The 23,617-nt window shown below is 49.7% G+C and overlaps 1 protein-coding gene and 1 long non-coding RNA gene across 9 annotated transcripts in view; one reads left to right on the top strand and one right to left on the bottom strand.

Moving 5' to 3' along the window:
* Positions 1–13,874, bottom strand: part of ONECUT2 (one cut homeobox 2) — a 61,139-nt gene extending 47,265 nt beyond the window's left edge. Inside the window, 2 exon segments of the mRNA XM_021093679.1 lie at positions 12,250–13,326; positions 13,329–13,874. Coding sequence (XP_020949338.1) covers positions 12,250–13,326; positions 13,329–13,482 — 1,231 coding nt within the window. The 5' untranslated portion in view covers positions 13,483–13,874.
* LOC102164252 overlaps positions 14,981–23,617 on the top strand; it is a 238,740-nt gene continuing 230,103 nt past the window's right edge. For 7 of the 8 annotated variants that reach the window (XR_001306135.2, XR_002344444.1, XR_002344442.1 and 4 more), the window contains exon 1: positions 21,218–21,710. This is a non-coding gene — a long non-coding RNA (uncharacterized LOC102164252). Of the gene's footprint in view, positions 16,199–17,386; positions 17,542–21,217; positions 21,711–23,617 lie in introns of those variants that run through there. The other variant, XR_002344441.1, reaches the window with a different exon arrangement.

Below are 23,617 nucleotides of genomic sequence, written 5' to 3'. Positions count from 1 at the left end.
GGGAAAAAGCTAATGAAGAAAAGAGTTTTTTTGGGTTTGGGTTTTTTGTTTTGTTTTTTCTTTTTCGGCTGCCCTGTGGTACGTGGAGGTCTGGGGCCAGGGATCTGATTTCAGCCGCAGGTGCAATCTATACTGCAGCTACAGCAACACTGGATCCATTTTACTCACTGTGCTGGGCCAAGGATCGAAGCTGTGTCCTGGTGCTACAGTTTAAGCACAGAAAAGGATGGGTGTACTGAGAAGGCAGGAGAGGCAGGGACCCAGAATAAAGTCAAGTAATTGGTTTTCAACAGGAAGAATGTCTCTTCCTTTTCAAATGAAAAAAAAAAAAAAAAAAAAAAGAATTCACTCTCATGCCTTGAACATGAACTGAGGTAGACTATGGAATACAACAGGAAGCTTCTGAACCCAAGACTTTAAAAAAAGCTTTTAGATTTGGAAATCTGTTGTTCTGTTTCAGGAAAGCAAAAAGTTTTCTCTCTCTCTCTATATATATGTATATATATACACACACACATACATATGTATATATACATATGTATGTATTTGGAGTCAAAGAAGATTACAGGAGAGGTCCTGTTTACATTGTAGTCTTGTCAAAAATATCTTTCAAAAACCACACAGAGCTCACTAGAAAGGAAATGCATTTAGTTACATAAGCTCCTGGAGAGTGGACTGACTTATTTTAATAAGATGCAGTGATGCATATAAAACAGACTTAAAAAAAAAAAAGGCTTTGCTTACTGTCAAATCCATGTTTTACTGGAAAAGGTTTTTGATAATGTAACCCAGCAACTAGTTACATTGAATTTGAATATCATATGACTTGAAGAAACTGTTTTAATCGGTGTTTATCAAATGGATACAAAACCAATTCTAAGGTCTGATTCAAACAATATTCCTGTTCACTTATAGGACAAACATTTAGGTACTTGGACACAGAACATGATTTTTTTTTCAATACTGAAAAATGTCTGGGGCTGGATTTTCTTCCCTTCATCCAAGAGCCACTTGGAATTTAAAGATGCATTGTCACAGGGAGAAAATTTCATTCATTATACTCTTGACTTTCTTTTAAAGTGGATACACTTGTTCCTATGCTCCACCTCCCTGAGAACCACTCTGACAATAAATTAGGCTTGAGATGAAGTTCTCTCACATAAAGCAAAGGTTTTACATTTTAATTAGCTTTGGAAAGTCAAGGGCCATTTTACTAGAAACCTAAAGAGATGGGAATTGTGCCCAATCACAGACCCAAAAGGACCTACATGCCTCCTTTCTCGGGAATAAAAACACGAATAAAGCAGAGCAACTGGCTAAAAATGTCCAGAATAAGGGGTTAGCACCTAATGTCAGCTTTTACCCTGGCCAGGGACATATAACTCCATTGCGTGGTCTCAAGGAAGTGACTCAATCCTTGACCCACAGAAGCAGTGGAGAGGTTCCTCTTAAATAGAATCCTACCAAGGAAAACTCTCAAGAAATCAAACCTACTTTCTAGATTTATTGGAGGTAGTGATGTTCCATTGTTGGCTCTCCTGGCAACATGATGGCTGATATAATGTGAGAATCTGTTAAAGAAAAGCTCATTTTCAAAAATCACGACTAGGTATATGGTGGGGAAAAAAAATCCATTTTTGTATCTCTGTGTGCAGGGCACCCAGACCATAAACCTTGAAAGTAAATCCTAAATGTGAAGTACTGTTGAGAGCTGCAATCAGTGCCTTCAGAAGTCAGGAACATGGAGAAAAACAGTTCAACCCTCCCCCCACCCCCAGTAATGTTTTTTTCTCTTCAAAAGGAAAGGGTCCTTTAGCATCTTTTGTCCTCTTACTGCCACAACCTCCTCTTGCTTTATTATTGCTGATAATCACACACAGATAATCAAAGCCATGGACTGCTAAAGGAAAATCTGAGGCTCTGTTCTGTTTGGGGCTCTGAGATCTAGAGAGCTGGAGCTACTGATTAGGGTCTTGCACACATTTAATCTGGTAGAGGACCCATCTCCCTTTTTTGGGTTGAGATGCAAACTCGCTCAGACTGCAGCTTGGGCGAGCAGGCTCTTGAGCTGTTCCATGGCGCTGTTCGTGGTGCTGAAGCCTGCACTGGGGCGGGAAGGCAGCAACCCACCCACAGGTGCGCTGGGCTGCCAGGGGCTCCGGAAACAGCTGCCGCCCACAGGGCTACAGTCAGCTCCACAGTTTGGCTCTGAGTGGCTTACTTCTCTGCAACTGCAAAACAGCTAGTTCACTTTTTCTCTTCCCTGGGGTTTCACAGAGCCTACCTCTGGCTCCCTGATTTGGCGTCTCTCCTGATGTCCTCCCTGCCCATACTAATTTTTTCACCTTCTCTCCTTTGTACAAAATTTTGTCTTTGCAGGGCACCTTACTGTCGGTACAGCCCTCACTGGCACCATCAACTGAGCCATTTCTCTTACACGCATGTCTGTTCCTCTTCTCTCCCACAGATATTTCTTGCTTTCTCTGCCCCTCCTCTCCCCACTTTCTAACTAAGCAGGAAACTATACAATGTACAGGGTGGGTGAGTCACCTTATCCATCACAGCAAAACTGCTGATTTCTCCTCGGCAACAAATGAAAAGAGGCAGAAATTTCAAGGAAAAAAAGAGTGGTGGTCAGGAGGGTGGAGAATGGAGACACAAATACTAAGAACAAAGTGAAGGAAGGTGCTTGGGCCTTGGGGGTGCAAGGCTTACTGCAATTAGAAGACTCCCAGCAGGTGGCAGTCTAGCTCAAGGTGTTCTTGGTAGAAGCCTCGACTGTGCTTCTGGCTCCACCTCAAGGCTTCTTTCTGCTGAACAACCCCCTCAGCCCTGTTTGGAGATCTGTCTTCCTCTTGATCCAAGCACTTATCCAGATTTTATTCCTGCTAAAAAGCAACGTCTGCACAATTCTGTTTACTGTAATACACAATGATGGAGGGAACAGAAATAGAAAAGAGAGGGTCAGTGGGAGGAATTTTTTTCATGTTGTGATTGATGGTGCTCAGATCAAAACTGTGTAATCATCAATAACATGATTCAGCAATTGGGAAATGTAAACAAGTTGTGCAAATGCTTGCTTTGGTCAAAGCCCCGGGCCCCTGGGGATCGGGCCAAGCTCAGGGAGGGTGATGCCAGCAGGATGCCTCTTCCCTACTACTCCGGCAAAGCTGGCTGCGCCTACAGCCCGACTGGTGTGACCTTTGGCTTTTGCAACACGCATGCGGTTGGGCTGGGGTTAATGGCACTTTGCAAGGAGCTCCAATTGAGTAAACAAAAAATGCCTTGCCCTGGTTCTAATGGAGCACATTATTCTGAGGCCTAAGCCTTCATCCAGGCCCCTGCAGCTGCTCTGCAGGTCAGTGCTACCAATAAAGCAATTAGCCAATGAGAAAACTCTTCTTCCCTGAGGGGGACTCAGGGGTTTTGTTGCAGTTGCTGCGCTTTGCTTTGGGTTTTTAAACAAGCAATCCAAGGTGATGTGAGCCTCTTACATCACGCTCCAGGATGAGGACAGTGAAACTGTGTGTTTGTTGAGTGTGATATTTTAAGGGACTGGTCCCTTGTTCAACACAGCCTGGAGAGCTCACTGGTTCCTGTTCAATTAACCTGAACCATAGCTGAACTCTGCCCTTTGAACTCACTCAGTAGATAAATACATTAGCTCACCTAAGGAATCATTAATATTTTTCAATCACATAAAACAAACATGAATGTCTGAACACAACCCAAGAGATAGCCAATTAGGAATAGTGCATGGAACATGTTGAAAAAAATCACAAATGGATTTTATTTACAGAACAAAAGGGGTCAAGGAAGAAATAAAACGATCATGCCAACAGTCCTGGAAACAAAGAGGACTTTCATTTTCATATCTGCAAACATGAGGGATACTGGGCAATATTTAATAACTCCCGTTCCATCTACATTGCTTTATTAAAAAAAAAAAAAGTATCTTACTCCTGGTCTAGTTTCTACACACTTCCAACTCTAAGACCCTTCTCTTTTAAAGTGACTTCAGTGTCCATGCTCATATACAGAGCCCCCAAATTTGCTTTTCTGGGGACAATCTAATTCCCAATTTGCTACAAATGGACCAAAATAACTTTGTGGTGATATTACCGCTTTTAAGTGAACCAGTTTAAATGAATCAAGCTAGTGGCTTGATTGAAATAATTTTACAGTAGAAAATGATGTGTCTCTGATGTTGCTATTCTAGCATATAAACAGATTTTGTTTCGGGGAGAGAGAGAGGGAGGGATAAGTGGGGGGAAGAGATGCTAAATGCATCTATTTTGTCTTTATCCCTGCATGTCATCTTAGAAGAATGAGAAAAACATCCCCAACCGAGTCATTACACATTTCAGTTTGATTCAATTTCACTTTCCACAATTCTGCCTCCTGACTCCTCTCTTTCAACCCCCTTTTCATTTTTGTTTGGTTTGGAGTGTGGGCTTAATGCCCAGCTATCCTAGATGAGAACACTTAAAGGAATATCACAAGCACGAAGGGTAAATCTATTGAACAAGGGTCTTTAACTATGTGGTTTCCTTAAAGGGAAAGGTTGGATCAATAGGATCAATATGAAAGGTTTCCCTGGCCCTGCATAAAAGGGTAAGGGCTTCTCTTTTCACTGGTTTAACTTTACTCTCTGACAAATGCAAATCAATGGATCTGTGTTTACAACAGATTCCCTAACAGACCCAACTTGGGTAAAGCCCAGAGCCTTGCCCTGCGGGTGGGGAGACCAAGCTTGCTCTAGAGAAATGCTCTACAGCAGAACTTCGTGCTCAAGGCCCTGGGGGTGGAGTAGGCTTTCTGTCCACTGGGATCCTGCTGCTGCTGCCTGTGGTCTTTCCAAAAAGGATAGAAAAAAACGGAGCACCAAATAGGTCTCCCCAAAGATGTCTCAACCCAAAATAAATATAAAGCCCAGATTCCTATGATCTGGTGAGCCAGTTAACCTTGTCTCCTACAACACAGATTTGGGAGGGTGACTACACAGAGGAAGCTGGAATAGGATACCCACAGTTGGAGCAGCCCAATATTTGAGCTCTAGAAGGCTCCCTCTGCCCTTTCTTAGGTGGTAACTGGCTCTCTTAGTTATTTATAAGGCAAACCACTGAAACATGGCTTCTTTTCCCCTTAATTTTACCTTTCCCTTTAAAAATGTGATGCTTTCCAGAGAATACATGATTTCAAGTCAATACCAGTTACAGAGAAATTATTTTTCTTCCTGCAGGAGAAAGTATATGTATATTTGATTACATGAGCCAAAGTCCAATGCTGATTAAATTACGTTGGAGGTGTGCTTCCAACCCAAACAAAGTCTGCTTTCTACAGAAGAGTAATGGATCTTCAAATGGAGAGAGAGGCGCCAAGGTGGAATGCAGTGCCTCCCTTCCCTCTGGGACAATTTGTGGGGGACAGTTTTTCGTAATAAATGCCCACAGCTTCTAGGAAACCTGCTCCCCCAGTGAGACTATCCCTGTCTGTACAGCCCACAGTCTTCCTCCACGCCTTGCCCATCTGCACCTTGTCATCAGATGGGCTGAGTTACCCAATCAACCTTACTAGCTCCCCTAGCCCTGCCTCTACAGAAACCTGTGTGCATTCCTCAGTCTTTGCCTGGAGTGAGACCTGGAATCAAAGTCTTTCCCAAAGGCACTGAAGTGCATTAGAGGGGTGGGCTGGATGATGAGGGTTGCTGATGGGCCCACCTCGAGTAGACTTTGTCCTTGACAGCATAAGTGACCCTGTGGGCTTCCTCATAATGGTCTCCCCCACCAAGAAGAGTGTTCCCTGGGAGGAAGCAACTTTTCTTGGGTCAGAAAAAACAAGGATCTCTGAGAGCGTTGGGGATGAGGGCAATCCAGCGTCTGTAGGTGAAGTTTAAGGCCCAGGCTTCCTCAATATTCACCCTTTCCCCCAGGGCCCTTTATCCAGACAATTATTTCTATTTATTCCCTCCTCATTTCCCATCCTTTGGCAAGAACCCAGAAATGAAATCTCTCTGCTTCTCCTCTGAGGTTTTCATTCCTCCAGGGGCACCCGGACATGATACCACTTTTTCTCAAGACAGTTGCTGCCAGCAGCAGCCACCAGATAGTGTGGTGGGGTGCAGTACTTCCTTCCTGAGAACTCAAATCCTTCCCTCTGAGCTTCTGTTAGAAACAGGGTTTAAAGGCCAGAGGACTGAGAGGTGACCCCAAAGTGAAGCTAGGGGTTGAAGACATCAGGAGAGGCGGTCTCTTTTTCCTTCAGGGTTCAGGCCTGGAGCTCCAGAAGGTAAATCCAGCCTGAGGCCCCCATTACCTCTGGGCAGACCTGGGTCTCTGGAGAGAAGTGGGGCCATTCTGCTGCTAGAGACACAGAGAATCTGGGGGGCTCAGTTCCCCCTGCCCTACCCTCACCATTCCTCAGGAACCCAGCCCTGTCTGGGGTTCTAAAGTGGGGTTGGGGGAGAGTCTAAGATCCACTCTTCCAAAGCCCACTCATCTCTCCCAGAAACTAAGGTCCCTTTAGCTGGGGAGGGGCCAGCTGTCTTCCACAATAGAAGGAAACCCCCACTCTCTTTGGTTTCTGTATCTGATCACCTGACCTAGTTTTCTGCAGGTCTTCAGGAGGGGGTAGGACTTGTTCTGACTAGGAATCAAGGAGCTGTATCAAAGCTCTTTTCTTCAAGGAAATCCTCTGGTGGGGAGATGACTTTGATCTCTGGGGAGGACAGAAAGGAAGAACCGCTTACTCTTTGCCACATCTCAAAGCAGAACATGAGATATTTTTTTTTCCTCTCTCTCTCTCTCTCTCCTTTTTCTTATTCCATTCTTAGAGAAAGAAAGACAACACTCCTTTCCTTCCGAGTTGAAAACTTCTCTTGAAGGAAAAGCTATGTTTTCTCAAATTGGAGAATTTACAATTTCAAAATACCCAAACAATATGGTTTTCAACTCATCCACATGATCCACCATCCCAGCTCATTCATTCTTTCATTCATTCACCTTAGTGTTCCTTCTGGAAAAATAAGCCATTTGGCAAAAAGAATGGTTGGCTGGCGGGGTGTACTGTCTCCCCTGCCAGTAGAAAGGAAGAGCTTTGAAATTCTTTCTTTCCCAATCAATGCAGGTGTCTCAGAAAAGCTCTCCACCTGGGCCAGGCATGAGTCCCACTTCTCCAGCTGGTGGGAAGGGGAAGTGGAGGTGGCTTCCTCCAGTCTGGTTTTCTTATATTCCTGCCCCATCCAGGGTGAAAAACTAGATTCTTCCCTGGTTGACCCAATTAGCCCAGAGCAGAGCAGACCATCCTGAGGGAATGAATCCCAGGTCATTGTTACTGGGGCCTCATTTAATTGTCCAACTAATGCATCAGTATAAAAAGTCTGCGAATGGGAACATTTAACAGGAATGGTCTTTTTTAAATCAAAACAATTAATGTAGGGGATCCTCAGACCAGAAAGCTGCGAGGTTAGTAGGCAGCTTTAGGGACATCGTTTCTAAAGTTCAGCTTGGTCGTTCCCGCATATTGAGAGGGACCAAGTTTCCTAGATGGTTTCTATGGAGGAAAGAAATTGCACCGAGCCCTGCTGGACCAGATGCGGGCCGCGCGGGGTGGAGGAAAACGGCAGGACCCGAGGACTTGGGCGCCGTGCCGTGAGACGCCTTCCAAATACTAACCCCCTGGAGAGCCGTTGACTCGTGGCTGGGAGCGCAGAAAGCGGCACGTGGGGACTGGGGGCGAGGGCAGGCAGCCCCGCAAAGGAAGAAATCCTCGGGTAGGAAGCGGCGGGCGGGGGCCTAGCGCGGGCCGAGCAGCGGTCAGACCCGAGAACCGGCCTGGATCTGGGGAAGCGGTGCGGAGAGAGCGCCGGGGAGCCGGGCCGCTGGCGAGCGCTCTGCTGGGAAGAGGGCGCCGTCGGGCTTACTGGAAACGCGCCGGATCAGGTTCCAGATCAATGAAATCTGGGTCCACACGTTTACGTTATTGTTGCCAGCATTAATGCTCTTTTAATCTTCTAAACATTATCAGCATCGATCTCCCTCCATATACACATTTGTTTGAGAAAGTGACATAACCACACGGTGGAAAACCTGGAATAAAAATAAATGCGCAGCCTCTTGCATCCAGGGCGCCAGGCGGCCTGTGCCACTTCTTGTGCGCGGGTTCACTAGCCTGCCTCGTGTCCTACCGGCTCGCCCCCGCTCCAGCCCACCCTATGCGAATTAGGAAGGTGTTCTCTAGACACGGGGACTTGATCAAGCAAGGAAGGAAGCGAGCTTTTCAATTATTAATCCAACCAGCCAGCAGGAGAAAACCTCATGTATTCCCTACCAAAATGTCTGCATTCGGCCTCTGCGGCTTGGGTCCCGAACTAAACCGCTGTGAGAAATGGGATGAGCCTGGTCGGGGAGCTGCCAGACCCAAGGGAAGGGTGGGGGTGGGGGTGTCTCTGTGGACGAGGTCCCCACCCTGACCCTAGGCTTAATGCTGCTTGAGGACGTCCCAGCACCAAAGAGAGAGTCGCAAAGACACAAGCGGTGCCCCTGGCAGACGTCACGGCTTGCTGCCATGGCCACGCTCTGCTGCTGTGGGCATCAGGGAGCCCAGGCAACGCTTCTCCAGGTTGGTTTAGGGCCCTGTGCTATCTGAACAGAGTTGGCTCCAGGTTGGCCAGTTGGAGCTGCTGCCTAGAGGGAGCCAGACATCCGTTCTCTCTCTGCGGCAAAGTACTGAAGGCAGGCTTGGGACCGGCCGCCGCGGGAGTCCGGATCATAGGAGGCGCAAATCTCCAAAAGGTGTTTTGCCAGGGGGCTCTGCCTTGTCTTCCGGGCGTTGGAGGAGACCACTCCCACCACCAGGGCCTCAATCTTCCTCTGAGAGCCGTCCATCCATTTTCTTGCGCGGGGTTCTCTGAGGTCCGTCCTGCTTCTCGTTAGTGCTTGGTTCACAGGCCTTTTGGGCTCAAAGCCAGAGAGGGTTTGTACTTGAACTCGCTGCTTGCCAGGTCAATAAAAACTTGCCCTGGGGGAGCCAGCCCTGGGGACCAGAGAAGAGGCCCAATCCTGCAAGGTTGCAGTTTCTGCCTCCGCCACACTTTATGAACGAAGTCATGCATTTGGAAACAATTTCTCTGAAATCTAATGTTGAGGCAATCTGAGTTTCCCAGACATCTTCTCTCTTCCCCTTTGAAATGCTACCCCAGGCTGGGGATACACAGAGGCAGTGGGCAAGGAGAGCTGTGGGACATGGCTGGGAGAGGAGAGGAAGGACCATTTCTGTCCTGATGAGGTGTACCTCACCTAACAGTGAGGTTGTGGGTGCTGGCCCAAATCAGACATCTTAATTCTACAGTCCCTTAAACCCCTGCCTGCTTGGGCCTCTGGCAAAACCTGAGAAATAGAAAGGGAACTAAAAAGGAAATATAGATAGATAGATAGGGAGTGTCCTGATCTTGGTGAGATGGGGGACCTGGAGCAAGGTTCAGGCCTGGGAGTCAGGCGCAGCCTCCCTCTGGAGTAACTGGGCTTGTTGATGTGGTGTGGGCCCTCAGCAGCCTCCCAGCGCCATTCCAATCAATACTCCTGGAGGAGAAGGCCTCAGCTTTTCTTTTCCATCTGCTCCTGTCCCCTCACACTCCTGAGCACATAATACCTACTCACCAGTCCCAGCTTCTGTGTCAGCGTCTGAAGAGCCTGATCTACTGACTCCAAACTGAAAAGCCTCCTATGTAATAACCACTCAACACACTTGTAGTTGCTGATAAAATGGCCAGATAAAAAGGCTAAAGCTCTTCTGCCTTTTCAGTTCAGGGGTAATAAAACAGACACATATTTGAATGCTTGAGAAAAGTGGGGTCCTTGGCAGGAAATTCCCACTCGCTGAAGGAGGCTTTGGGTGTCCCGCTGAGGAGGCTTTCCAGGCTCCTACTCGGATAACTCTGATGCCTAAAGCCAGTTCCTGAGGAGTGGCCCCAATGGCGGGTGGTGGGGGGATACCACAACCTCCCTCATCCCGGAACAGCTTAAGGTTGTTGTCAGAATGCTTGAAACCTGCCAACAGGCAACATATTACTTTCCACATCACTTTCAGAGGTAGGTAAGCAGAAGGCACATGTTTTTAAAAAGCTCTGTCCTTTGCAGGATAGGCGTGAGGGGGCGGCAGCACTCTGAAAAGGCTTGGAGTGGAATAGCTGTCATCTTGCCATTAGCTGAACCCCTGGCTCTCCTTCCCCAAGACCAGCTGCCAAGTTTCTACAGGCTGCCTGTGCCCAGATAGCCACCTCTTGCTAAGACTCACCCAAGAGGGACTGAGGGCATTTTGATGGGCCTAAGACAAAGGGGCACTACACTGTTGGCAACTGTCAGTAAGCTTCCAGTTTGTTACTCTCTGTTCAAGCTTTCCTAGAAACTAAGAGCAATCAGAGAAAATTGCAGGAGTGGATGAAGAGTAAGCTAAATTAGAAGAAAGGTAAAGTAGGTTTCTAAATCTACGCAAAACTATTCGGAGTCCAGCGATTTGGGGACGCTCTTTGGGAGGAAAACTAATTTTCTTTGGCTTTTCAGATGAACACTGCGGGGAGATTACTAACTGGAGGTGGGACCCCTCCAACAGGAGGCTAAGGCGGAGGCCTTCAGAGTGGAAACGCCCCTTCCCCAAGCCTGGGCGAACAAGATGCCTGTCACATTCCCCAGCCCTGTCCGGCGTCGGCAGAGTGCACCCCCATAAGCCGCGCTCGGCGGTGTGAGGAAAGACCGAGGAGCCAGAGAGGAAGCCTGAGTTCTCAGCCCCGGAAGCGCGCTGTGTGCAGCCAGTTCAGATCCACGGGCGACCCACTACTCGCGCCTACGTAAATCACTGCCACCACGAATTGTCCCCCAGATAACCTAGCGTTCCGGAGAGGCAGCCTCAGTCCAAAAGAAGCTGCCCATCTCGGCGGCCTGTAGTCGGGTACCATGTGTCCTTCCCAGTGGGGTACCTGGACACTTTACCCCTCTCGGTTCGCTGCAGGGTCCTGGGCAGCGCCATTGCCACCGGCACCGCTCTGGGTCTGTGCGCACAAAAGCGCGCAACTGTGTGCCAGTCGCAGCCGCGGCTGCGTCTTTCTTTCTGGCTCCCGCCACCCACACAGGAGGTTTCTGCGCTCCTAGAACAATAGAGGGCTGTACCTCGCGGCTCCGCCGCTAGAGGAGGCACAAAGAGCTAAGCTCGCTCCAGAACAATGTAACCCAGCGCGTCGACCCGTCCCCTCTCGCCGGTCGCCAGCCCTCCCCGCAGCGGAGCTAGGCGCACAATCAGCGTCCGCTTAATGCAAAGGCGGAGCCTGTAGCCCATAGCCAAGATGCCTTTAACTAACCTGCATTTTAATTTCTCAGCACCTCTTCCCTCTAGCTTGGGCCTCTCCTGGAGGCCAGCCAAACCTCGGTAAATCCCGGCAAACGCTGGGAGAAGGACCGGCAGGACACTCTCCACTCGTAGTTTCTCCTCTCCGGTCCTCCAAAGAGGTGAATGTAGCAGTCCCAATCTTCATCCTTGTACCCTCTCACTGTGGGCAGTGACACGAGAGCTGGCTCAAGCCCTTTCTTTCGATCATAAAGTCCCTGCGCCAATGTCAAGGCCAGAGGTGGGCTCGGGAAGTGCTGTTGTATTCTGGCCACCCGTTATCCTCTGGGCAAGGCTGTGACTCCTGTCAGTGACCAAATAAGTTTGCCTGATAGGTAGGTAGGAGGAGAGCAAAGAGACCTTTTTCCCTTCTGAAGAGTGAAGTCCCTGCCCTCCTCCCGTCCAACTGCCTCCATATAGGGATACTAGGCAGCTTGGAAAACTGAAATGTATTGTATAAGCAGGAGTTCAAGTGCACGAGGTTTCAATAAAGGCAATCCCCGGTCTCTGTGAGTCTCAGAAAGAGAGGGCTCCTAGCAGACAGCGCACACACGCTTCCCACAACTAGGTAAGGTCGGAAAGGGAGGGCAGAGTTGGCATACTGAGCAGAGTGTGAATGAAAAGAGGCTGAAGGTCGGGCAAGGAAGCTGGGGAGACAAGGAGGTAAGAAGGAAGAGAAGTATGGAAAAAGAAGAAAGAGAAACGGAGGATAGAAAGAAGAGAAGAGAAAGAAAAAACGGAAGAAGAACTATAGTAGAGAAGAAATAGGAAGTGTGGAAGGGTAGAGGAGTGGCTAGGCGCCCTCAGCCGGAGCCACAGGCACCCGGGAACCCTCATTCAGCAGCCCGGCTCCGGGCAATCCTCTGGGCTTACCTGCCAGGCGTAAGGCGGACATGCGCTGGAACTCGGGCTCCTGCAGCCACTTCCACATCCTGCGGAAGGTCTCCCTGCCAGATTTGAGTTTACTCCACGGTTTTGGGTTCCGGAGCAGGTCGGAGAGAGTCCCCTGAGACCGGCACAACACCCTCTGCGCGAAGATCGCCTGTGGGATGCTGTAGCGCTTCAGCTCCGCGGTGATGCGCTGGGCCACCTCTTTGGTGTTGATTTCCTCCAGCTGGCCTGACGTGGCCACCTGCGATCCTGAAGAGGATGAGGGTGGCCTCTCGCGGCTGGGCGCCAGCACCGGCCCGTGGGACTGAGCGTGGCCCGGGTGGTGCAGCCCGTTGAGGTGCGACATCATGGCTGCGGGCGGGGTGCCCAGGCCGCGGGACAGGTGTTGCTCACCGCGGGTAAGCATGGCAGTGTGGTGCGCCTCGAAGTTGGGGCTGAGCATTTTGTCGTGGCCCGGGGGCCCGTAGTTGGGCAGGCTCTGCTGCGCGTTGTGGAGGCCGCCCAGCCCGTTGCCCAGCGGTGTGGCGGTCAGCGGGGACAGGCTCTGGCTCATGCCGGGCATCTCCTTGTAGGGGCTGTAGAGGTTGTTCATGGCCGGGAGCCCGCGCTCGTCGCGCATGAGGGTGAAGCTGCCGCTGACGTTGCCCGACAGGCGCTGGTGGTGGTGGTGGTGGTGGTGGTGTGGGTGGTGGTGTGGGTGCGGGTGGTGGAACTTGTCCGACACGGTGGAGATGGGAGGCAGCGGCTGGAGCGGCGTCAGCGTGGTGTAGGTGTTGCTCATGCCCATGCCGGGCGGGGACGAGTCGCAGGACATGCTCATGGCGTGATGGAGCGGGATGGAGAGCTCGGGCCGGTAGTCGCCGCCGTCCAGTATCGAGGCCATGCTAGTGACCATGGCCGAGCGCGACGCCGCCGCTGCTGCCGCTGCCGCCGTGCCCAGTTCTTGGTGTGCCGTTGGCGGCGGCGGCGGCGGCGGGCCCCGCAGCGAGCCAGCGGCGCCGCGGCCCGCGTGGTGGGGGCTGGGGCTGGCCAGCAGTTCTTGATCATGGCCCGGGCCCCGCCGCCGCCCCCGCCGCCCCCGCCGCCGCCCCCGCCGCTGCCGCCGCCGGCCGGCCCGTGCAAAGTGCCCAGACTTTCCATTGTCAGCTCCGGGTTCATGGCGCAGCCTTCTAGGTCTTTGGTGAGGCATCGATAGGCGGTGTAGGCAGCCTTCATTCAGTCCATCGGGGCCCGGGGGCGGCGGGGGCGGCGGGGGCGGCCGGCGGGCTGGCAAAGCGCGCGTGGCGGAGCTCGGCCGCGGGAGCGAGGGAGGGTGCAGGAGTGCGTGAGTGTGTGGAGGGGGAGCGTGCGTGAGGGTGTGCGCCCCGGGCTGAGGGCGGGCGGGCGCGCCCGGGGTGGGGGTGGGGTGGGGGCGGACGGGGCGTGCGTGCAGGAGAGGGGAGGGGGCGGGGAAGGAGGGAGGGATCACCGGGCCCCGCCGCTCGGGCCGGCGCGCTGCCTGGCCATGTCCGAGCCCGCTCTGGCGCCGACGTCTTCTGTTTGGGTGAGCGGGAGCTGTCCAGAAGGGCTCTGCCGCTCGCCGGGGCAGCCAACCTACCCTCCCGGACCCGGGGCGGGGCAGTGTCCGATGGGCGCCGCGAGCAGCCACTCCGCGGGTGCGGCTGCCCTGGAGGGCGGGTCTCCTACGCTGAATTGCCAATAGCTGAGGAGGAGGCGGGGCCACACGTTTCATGTTTGGCTGACGGCTCTGTGCCTTTTTTTTTTCCCCCTCTTTTGCCATAGGAATCAAACGTCAAGGAGAGAGAGGGAGGGGGAGAGGGGGTAATGGGGAGAGGGAGGCGAGAGTGTGAGTGAGGGCGAGAAATTACGTTAAAGATGGTACTGTGTGTGTCTTCAGATCTGCAGCAATCTGGGCTAAAGGGCTTTTGCTTCAGTTCCCTTCGCTTCACCCCACAGCTTTTCTCGAAGCGAGTCTTAAAAGACTCCAGCTACGTGCTGGTGTAAAAACAAACCCACGTCTCCAAACAAGCCGCTTCCCAAGCGTCTCTAACTGGGAGCCGGTACTTTAGCCTTTTAAAATTCAGGCGCAAATGTATTCTAGTTCAGGGTAAATTCCCGAGACTGAGGAGTGCATAATCTACAAGGCGAAGGGAACTCCAGCGCCCTAGCCGCCTGCGAGCTGCGGCCAGCAGACGCAAGCCCACCCTCGGCTCGGGCCGCCGTAATGCATGCAAAGTTAACACAATAACATCATTTAATTACCTAGCGAGCCCATAAATCTCTCAGTTATGAGCCTTCAGAAGGGCACTGCTAGATTGCAAAACAAAACTAGAACTCCAGGAGCTGAGGTTTCAAGGTGACCAAAGGCTTGCCGCGCGAGCGAGTTGGAAAGAAGTATGTGCGAGTGAGGAGTGGGGGCAGTGTACCGCAGGGTTGTTGCCGTTGCCTGTAGTGAGCAAACTTCTCCTTGGGGCAGGGAGTATGTAAACCACCCAGGACCTTACCCATTACATGCGGATCTTTCCACACACACACACACACACACACACACACACACACACACACACTCACAATCTTCTCTAGAATCCCGGGAGAGGAACGCCCGGGATTTCGGCACTGGGTAGATGACTTAGAGGTGATATCTGCATATTCAAACTCTGCTTCTTAAAAGACCAGAGCTCTGGCGAGTTCTTAGAACGCTCGCAAGCCGAGGCTTTGAAAAGTGCGCCTTCGTCTACCCGGGATTTCCGTTGTTTGGTAACCCTCGGTCAGCGAGTGGCGCTGAGTATGGACATTTGTGCGGCCGGGGTTGGGGTGGTTGACGACAGAGAGCGGCTCGGTTTCGAAAGCCTTAAAAGTAACAGATTCTTCCAAAGCAGGTTGAGCTCGGTCTGCCTCCGAAGATTCAAGCTGGCTGAGGTTGCGCAGATGTTGCCTTTGTTTAAAGAGACAGTAATTAAGGACAGGGTGGACATAAGTTTGAGAAGCGTGACCTATTTTCTTTTGATCAGCTGTCAAAAGAAGAGCAGGGGGTATCCTTAAGACAGACCCCTCCAACCACTTCCAGCTGCTAGAGAAAACTTGATAAGAAAACAGGGACACAGTCTGGAATACCGCATAAGCCTTCCTGGCGCTAGAGAAAGGTTTAATTCATTTGTAAAACAGTTCTTAGTCTAGGTGACCTTTTACGCCTGCCCTCCCCTCTCTTCTAGTTGCCGAGCAAAAAATTCCACCCCCCTCCCACATCATCCTGTCACATGAATATACTATTTATAGATCAATAGTGACACTATTTATAGATCAACTTCATTGAGCTCTGGCCAATATCTTGCCAATTCTTCTTTCAAAAAGCTTCTCTCTGTGATTTCGAAGCCTGGGTAAGAAGGTGGACCATCCCCTGCTTTACCGGACATACTTTTCTAGCTATTCATGTTTTTAATGTCACTGCACTAGACAGGTAAAATCACCCAGTTTTCTGTTACTCTGACTTTCCTATTTCTCTGACTCTCTGCTACTATCTCTCTTCCTACTCTCTACTTTATACATGGTGGCTGGACATTTGGGAAACAGTTGTTTGAAATACACATGGAGTTGAACAAAAGTTCACAAAAGTGCAATCTCCTGTTGGTCCAGGAGTGCTCAGAGACTAGAATAGGGCAGGAGAAGAGCAAGGCAGGGGAGGAATCTGTTTGATGTGCCCAGTGCTGAAGGCAGACCCCTCTGCCAGGCTTCAGTCTCAAAGAGTGGCCAGTGACCACAGGGTGAGACGCTGAATAGTCACTGCCTCCGTTCAGAAACCTAAGCATATAAATTTCCATTTAAATAATTTTTGAAAATGATAAACTCATTTACCAGGGTAACAAGATAAATCTGCTCCTGGATATTGGATCTCAGAGTGCCTGGGAGCAGTCACGTGCTGGGGAGTTGAAAGGTGAGTTGCATATTCTCTCTGCCTCCCTCCCTTCTCCCTCCTCCCTCCCCCCTTCCCTCGATCAATATTGGCGATCTCGGGGAAATCATGAAATCGTATTGGCTTCTTTGTGTATAATTTCATTGGGCTAGATTAAAGCAGATTTTTCATGTTGTTTTTCTAATAGTGGTTTGAGGCTTTATATTTCAATCCCAAACCCATTTAACATAAAAATTAATGTGCTTGTTTAGTGAGCATCCTAATTTTTATTGAATTGGGCTTTCATGTCCTCCCCCCATTCTTTCTAAACAGAAAAAAATATTTAGTATCTACTTGAAGATAAGTTTAAGCATATCAGTATAAATAAGATTTCAAAATATATTTTGAAATATCTGATTTTTTTCTCGATAGTTCCTTGAGAAAATGAAAAGCAAGAGTTGCTAACTTCTCCTTCTTTAGCACACATGCTCTAGCCTTCAGAAGTTCTGCCTCAGAATTTCTTCTTTTAAGTTACTCTTCTGTTCTCCTCAACCATATAGAAATGTGGCAGCAGGAGTGCTAGTTCATGACTATTAGAATATGTACAAACAGTTGCACCAGCCATTATATCAGGAGCAGGATATCCATTTCTTAGAATACCCCATCTACAGGGCTGATTTTCTTCAAGATCAAACACTTAAATGGGTCAAAAGAAGCCTGTAAAATAAAATGCAGCTTTGACAACAAATGTAAGCTGTTGTACTGTAAAAGGAAAAAAAAATTCCAAATTAGAGTTAGCAAATGCAGAAAAAGACTGGAAAATTTTACTATTGGAGTTTTTCACATGTGTTTTTCACATTAAGGTGTGTGGTTTTTTTTTTTTTTTTTTTTTGGCTCTGTGAGGGAGTGTCCTGAACATTCAATTAAAAGAGAGACCTATAAATTATTCACACACAAAAAATAAACAGACCACAAGTAAACCCAATCTGGATAAGGGGCCCAACAGCTCTGTTTTAACAAAACAACAGTAACCACAGCTCAAACCCTGGGGGGGGGGAGTGCTGCTTATTTTCACCCAAATGTTCAAAATCCTGAAGAAGGTTTTGTGTTGGATGGAACACATTTGTGCTACATCTAGGTTTATAGAGCAATACAAAAAGACATAATGGTGGGTTGATTTGGACTATTTTATTTTTGTCCTTCCCCAAACCATCTGGCGTGTGAGTGTAGGGGTATTGATCAGGATCTGTGAGCTGCAGACCCCATGCCAATCCATAGCGTTTCTGGCAATCAGCGTCGCCCATGAATTGCAGCTGTCTGTGTAGCTCCGGAACAGAAATCTTCAAAAAAGTGCCCCCCCCATCAAACACATCATCCGTTCAGGGGTAAGTCAATATCATTTCTTTGTCATTCCATGAGCGGGGATTACGCTGGAGAAAGTTTTTGTTGTCTGTTGTAGCTGCTGCTGCGCCAGCCTTTTTTTTTTTTTTTTTTTTTTTTTTTTTTTTTTTTAAGGAAAGAGAGCAATTTTCTAGCCTTTGAATTGGTAATGGTTTCCCAGAAAGGCCTCAAGCGTTCGTAGAGATCGGACAACAAACACTGATTCAATATTGTGGGGGAATTTTAAGAGGAGGGGGAAATTCTTATGTTGCTAAACACCAACAATAATAGTGATAATAGAGGGTTCTTTTTAATGACGGAGAATTTTCTCCCCTTTTCTCCGAGTCCCTGGTGATGAAGACACCGCCAGTCTGTGATTACACTTGCAGATGGACGGTGGGTGCTGGTGGCAGGAGTCTCCGGAATTGTGGCTCTGTTTGATATCTCCATTAGCCGCAGTTTTCTTCTGCCTGAAAGGTGTGCCTGTGGTTGAGCGCAGGGAGAAGAACTAAAACAGAAGCCTAGCCCCACTAACTCCCTTCGGCCTTTTAGCTCAGAAATTCATTGACACTTCTCAGATTCCAGGTGAATCTAGTGAAGTTTTTAAAAAAGTTTTCTAGATGGTGAGGACTTTTTTTTTTTTGTCCGCTCTGGCTCTGCGTGGAAGTTGTTAAAATCGAAAACGCCTAGTTAGGAGAGCTGGCAGGGGACTGCCCTGAACTTTTAGGTGTACAAAGGACATTTTGCGCCGGGGTTGGGGCAGAGTTGGAGCTTGTTAGCGTTCTTCCCACCCTCAGCCAGCCTCTTAGGAAGAGAAAAACGTAGCCACCAGAACCCTCCCGGCCGCGGGGTTGGGGGCGTTCTTTGAGAACCCCAAGACCGGTGCCTGGATTCGAAGGAGGGGAGTAAGGCTGCGGCGTGAACGCAGCGACGTGGCGGAGCCTGGGCCAGACCCATCCAGCCTCAGTGGTTCGGGCGCGGGGAGTGGGTGGGCTTGGGGGAAGGGAGCGGTGGAGGAGACCCCCACCTCATAGGGCGTTGGCAATTGCAGGTGCCAAAGGGCGGCGACTCTGCAGAAGCAGTGGTGGCCAGAACCTGAGCTACGAGCAGCAAAGCTTCTGGCGCGTTCAACTGCCTAATTTTAACGAAAGTCTGGGACGAGGTCGACCGACTTTGATCGCCGCCGTCCACTCCCCACAGTTTTGTGTCCTCTGGGACACACACGCACACGTTTCTTTCTCCTTCCCTCCCCTCTCGGGGTTCCCCAGCCCCCCTCGCGGGAGGAGTTTGTGTGGGTGCCCCGGCCTCTGATCCGGACCCGAGGTGAACGTCGCTGAAACTGGGTGCCGGGACTGCGGCTCCTGTCAGGGTACTTTCCTTTCTCCGAATTCGGCCCCCCACTTCCTGTTCTGTTACCGAGACTGCTACCTTAGCGGAAGATGGTGAGAGAAATAGTTTGACTCTTGAGGAGAATGAAACTCAGAAAAGTGAAGGGGAATTGGAGGAATCTGTTTAGAGCAAAAGGATTTTTTTTTTTTTTTTTTTTTTTTTGGTGGGAGTACAGGGTTACTGGGAGGGTACGGGGGAGCTGGGAGAGCGGCGAGAGTGGCTCTCCCAATTACACATCTTCCCCCCCCCCAAAAGAATATTGAGCTTTAATCAAGCAACTTGTTAGCCTGAGAACGACGACGAATTTTCTCCTTACCGGCCTTCAGTTCCTGTCCCATGATTTCTCTCCCCTCCAAAGCCCTGAAGCCTTGGTTTTAAGGATCAGCAGTCCCATTTTCTTTTTACAGTGGGTTTCCAAAAGTACTTAAAGTTTTCCTCTCCTCCAATTGTCACCCCACAAAAGAAAAACTGGCGTGAGGTCCTTTTGTTCAGGTCAACTTGGGCGTGAAATCTTTTTGTTGTCCTTCAAAAAGGAAGGCAAAAGTTGCAGTTGATTTTTAAAAGGACAAATTTAACTCTGAAAATGGAGCTGTTTTCAAGTTGCTCTGAGACACTGAGCACGGGCGTCGCTTTTTATTTATTACCTTCTTAAAACAGTCATTTATTTGCTCTGGACGTAACTACTTTTGATTGAGGATTCAATATTGTTTACTCATTAAATACCTAGCACTTCCCCTTTGTATGAAAATGGAGTTTAAAAATCTTTTTGCGTAATTTCAATCGTCTAGCTATCATTGAATTAAAAAATACAGAATATTAAAAAAAAAGATGAAGAGTTGGCCAGACTTTAAACTTGAGAAATATTACTTCCGATTTCAGAAGATAACATTTCTATTGGAAAACTAAGAAAACCAACCGAGGGGTTTAAAATATTTATGCGAATCAGACCATTTCTTTTTTTTTTAAATCACATGATACGTATTTTTCGATTCATCGAAAATCAGCTTCCAAAGACGTTAATAGCCAAGTGACTCTGAGCTGCTCTTTCAAGGTGATAGGAACAGATGTATAACAGAAAGCACGCTCGGGTTATTTTAGGAACCTTTTATCTTTGGAAAATTGCTTCGATGCCAATTTCGAGAAATTTTGTTTTGCTTCCAAATGTGTAAGAAAAAGCGACTCTGGCCGACCTCAGAATTCTGGGGCGGCCGTGGTCATTCGAGGAGCAGGGCAGGGTCCCCGCGGGCCACTAGATCCAGCGCCGGGCCTGGCCTGGCCGGGCACAGGTGGTTTGGCTGCTTCTAAGGATGCTGGACTCCGAGGATGTCCTGCGGCCGGGGTTGAGGAGCGATGCCGGCGGCGCGCCTGACTCGGGGGAGACCTGTTGGCCTCGAGGAAGCTGGGCTAGCGCGGACCCGCCCGTGCGGCGGAGCCTGGCGTCGAGCCCCGGGCGCGGGGTAGCTGCGCGGGAGGCGGTGAGAGGCTCCCTTGGCGGCCCGCGCCCTCAAGCTGCCCCGGGCCTGCTCTCTAGGCCCGGAGAAGCCCGGCGACCCCGGGGCCCGCGCACAGCCGCTTCCTAAGGAGGGGGCTGCGCGGCCCCGCGGCTCCGGAGGCGGAGGGAGCCGGCCAGGATTGATGTCTAAATCAATGCCGTTTCTAGGCTCTTCTCTCTGCTCCTCTCCATCTTCCTCAAAGGCAGATCGCCTCCTGAGGGTGAATTTCTTCTCCCTTCGCAAAGTCAGCAAGGGGAGAGTGTCCGCAAGAAACCGAAACCGAAGCCCCACACGAGGCCCCCAAGAGGCGGGGGGGAATCTGGAATAAACAACAACGCAGAGGAAAACTGCGAACCTGGGGGCCTGGCCTCGGCGGAGTCTGCTTGTCCCTCCTCGTCCTCATTTTCCCTCCAGGCTGCCTCCCCTAGTTCCCTGCACCCGAGCTTCTGCTTCCCTCGTACACCCCGAATGGCGCCCCGGCCTTGGACGCCCTCCCCGCCATGGCACCCGGCGAGGCCGGTCCCCTGTCCGCCCTCCTAGCTCCCAATAGGGTTCCCAGTTTGACGGAAGGGGACACCCCTAGTCTCCTACGCCAAACCTGGCCCTGCTCCGGCCGGCCTGGCTGCTTCTGATTTAATTATTCACTGATAAATTAGACAGCTGCAATTGTCGTGAAAAATCAGCGGCCACTATTGATTCCCGGAACGAGTAGGGGGTGGGGAGGCCGTGGGGCGCGGGGGAAGGGCAGGGAGTCGGCTCTGGCCCCCGGGTGCCCTCGATCCGGCGGCCTCTCCCGGCCCCGGACCCCTGCCAAGCACGCGAGTCGGTCGGGTCTCCAAGAGCTCAGGCTCCCCTCCTCTCGCTAGGCCCGTAGGGGTCCGGTGCGCGTGGGGCCGCCAGACCTGGTCCCCCTTCTCGGGCCTGCACTGGCCTCCTGCGGAGGAGAACTGAGGACAAAGGGCAGGACCTGGGAGGGGGCGCTACACCAGGGCCCTTGGGGGATGGCCCGGGGTAAGTCCCCAAGCCCCTGGGGGACTCCTCCAGGCCCAGAGCGGCTCCCCGGCCCACGCAGGCATCCTGGAGGCGGAAGGGCGCACTGGGGACGTTTCCGGTTCCCGCATGCCGGGGCCGGGGGCTTAGTGCTGCCGCTTCCCGGCTCCAGGCCCCGCCCGGCTAGAATCCCAGTCTCGCAGGGCCGCGCCGTACTCCGTGCTGCGCCGCGCGACGGCTGGCCGGGCCCCGGGATGCCGGCTCCCGGGACAGGCAGGGCGAGCCACCTTCGGTGGACAATGGTGAGTTCCCGTCGCCGCTGCCGCCAGAGCAACAAGTCCTAGAGGCGTCGAGGCAGGAGCACCCCAAGGGCAGGCGGTAGTTGCCATTTCCCTCCTCTTTGTCCCAAACCTAGTCAGAATGTGTGTCCTGAGGAGCAGTGTCTGTGTGCCTTCAGAACAAGGAGCTGCCACTATGGCATGGAGAATATATGCTAAAGAAACCTTTATGGTTCTGACACAAATATGTAGAGCCTTGATGTGTTACGATAATGTCCCCCCCACCCCCGCCGCCCCGTATCAGGGAAGTGCTGGCAGCCAGAGACCTACACATTTTATGTTGACTTCTTTGGACATCTTCAAGACATGTGGCTTTCCATTACAATTTGAAATTATTTTTCATGCGACATTTTATAGGAATCACAAATCATATAGGAAAATTGTAGGCTATGTAGAGCAAAAGTGTTATAAACGGTGTAAGGCTCCTTCTTCCCAATGCTTCATTTTTCTCTTTTATTCTAAACCTAAACTCTTTTAAGTATTTGCTGTCTTCCTTTGTTGGAGGAATGTGTTCTTCAGACTTCCTCCTGGAAAGAGTTGAGCGCTGGCTCCCTGGAGATCCGATATTAAGTCAGAAAGGGATCTCTCACTACATTGCCTGCTTCATAATCCATGGGCTGAGTATAGGTCACTGAACACAAAATGGCCTTACCTCTCTTGCTTACTGAGATGGTTTAATGGATTTTGTAATGGTTTTCCAACTATCAGACTGGACCTGGTTTGAGGGCATTGTGTTCACATAAGCCAAATGCAGTATACTATGTCAAATTCTATACCTTATCAACATAAATTGTTGACAAAGTAATGGAATTTTCTTAGGACAGTTTTGAAACATGTTTAAATGTGTGGAAAGTCTTTAAAATTTTCCGTGTAGTTGATCCTGGGCTTGGTGAAATTTCTGAAAATCCTTTAAATAATATTCTAAATATATCTGCTACAAAACTCTGATATTTGCTCTGGTTGCGGTTTTTAGTATGTCTCCCCCAACCTTGACAGCCCCCCCCCCAATTTTAAGTAGGAGATTTTGCACAGGGAAGGAGTGAATTACGGTGAATTTCAGCCATCAGTTAAATAGAGATGAAGTGAGTGGAAACATTTTAAGGACTTACAAACTAACTAAAATTACCTAGATTCATATTATTAAAGCAATTCTTTTTGTATTTGGAAGGATGTAGTTTTTGCCTTTGCAGATGCTGTTCCCTCAATGATGAACCCTTTCCATCCTCAGTGCATTAGGTGAATGCTAGCTCATATCTGAAGTTTCAGTTGCCTTTTTTATACTTCCCTTTTGAAATTATTTGCATATTTGGAAATTTGGACTTCCTTTGGAAAATTTTTAACTTCCCTTTATTCTCATACTTCAGTTTTTCTCTCCAGCTCTTACTCTCAACTTCTCTTTTGAGAGTTATGACTTAATCATATTACTCATCACACTTAAGTGATACCACTCCAGTGGTGACTAATACTGTGACATATCATGACATGCTTTGGGAAATGACGTGGAACCCTAATTTAGTTAATTTTTTTTTACTTCACTCTTGGATCAAGTAAAAAGTATTTGTTAAATATTGTAATTTAAATATTGGAACTTCAATGGGGTACAATACTCAGAATTGTGAGAGTTCTTGGAAACTGTAAAGTGTTATACAGAAAATTAGGATGATAGCCAATTGGTTCAGTAATTTATTTGTTCATTTAAAAAATATTAATCAAATACTGTGTACCTATTGGATAATGGTTTGGTTGCAAGCAAGAGAAGCTGCTTTAAACTAAAGTAGAAAAGAACTTCCAAAGAAGAAACCAGGTATAGTTCACAGAAGCAGTAAGAATGCAGGAGATTTAAGCTTGGAATGCAAGCAGTAACTGAGGGA

This window comes from Sus scrofa, chromosome 1 (genome assembly GCF_000003025.6).
Source record: "Sus scrofa isolate TJ Tabasco breed Duroc chromosome 1, Sscrofa11.1, whole genome shotgun sequence".
In the NCBI taxonomy this organism is placed as follows: Eukaryota; Metazoa; Chordata; class Mammalia; order Artiodactyla; family Suidae; genus Sus; species Sus scrofa.
Note: the sequence above shows the minus strand (reverse complement) of the source record. Positions and strands in the feature narration are given on the sequence as shown.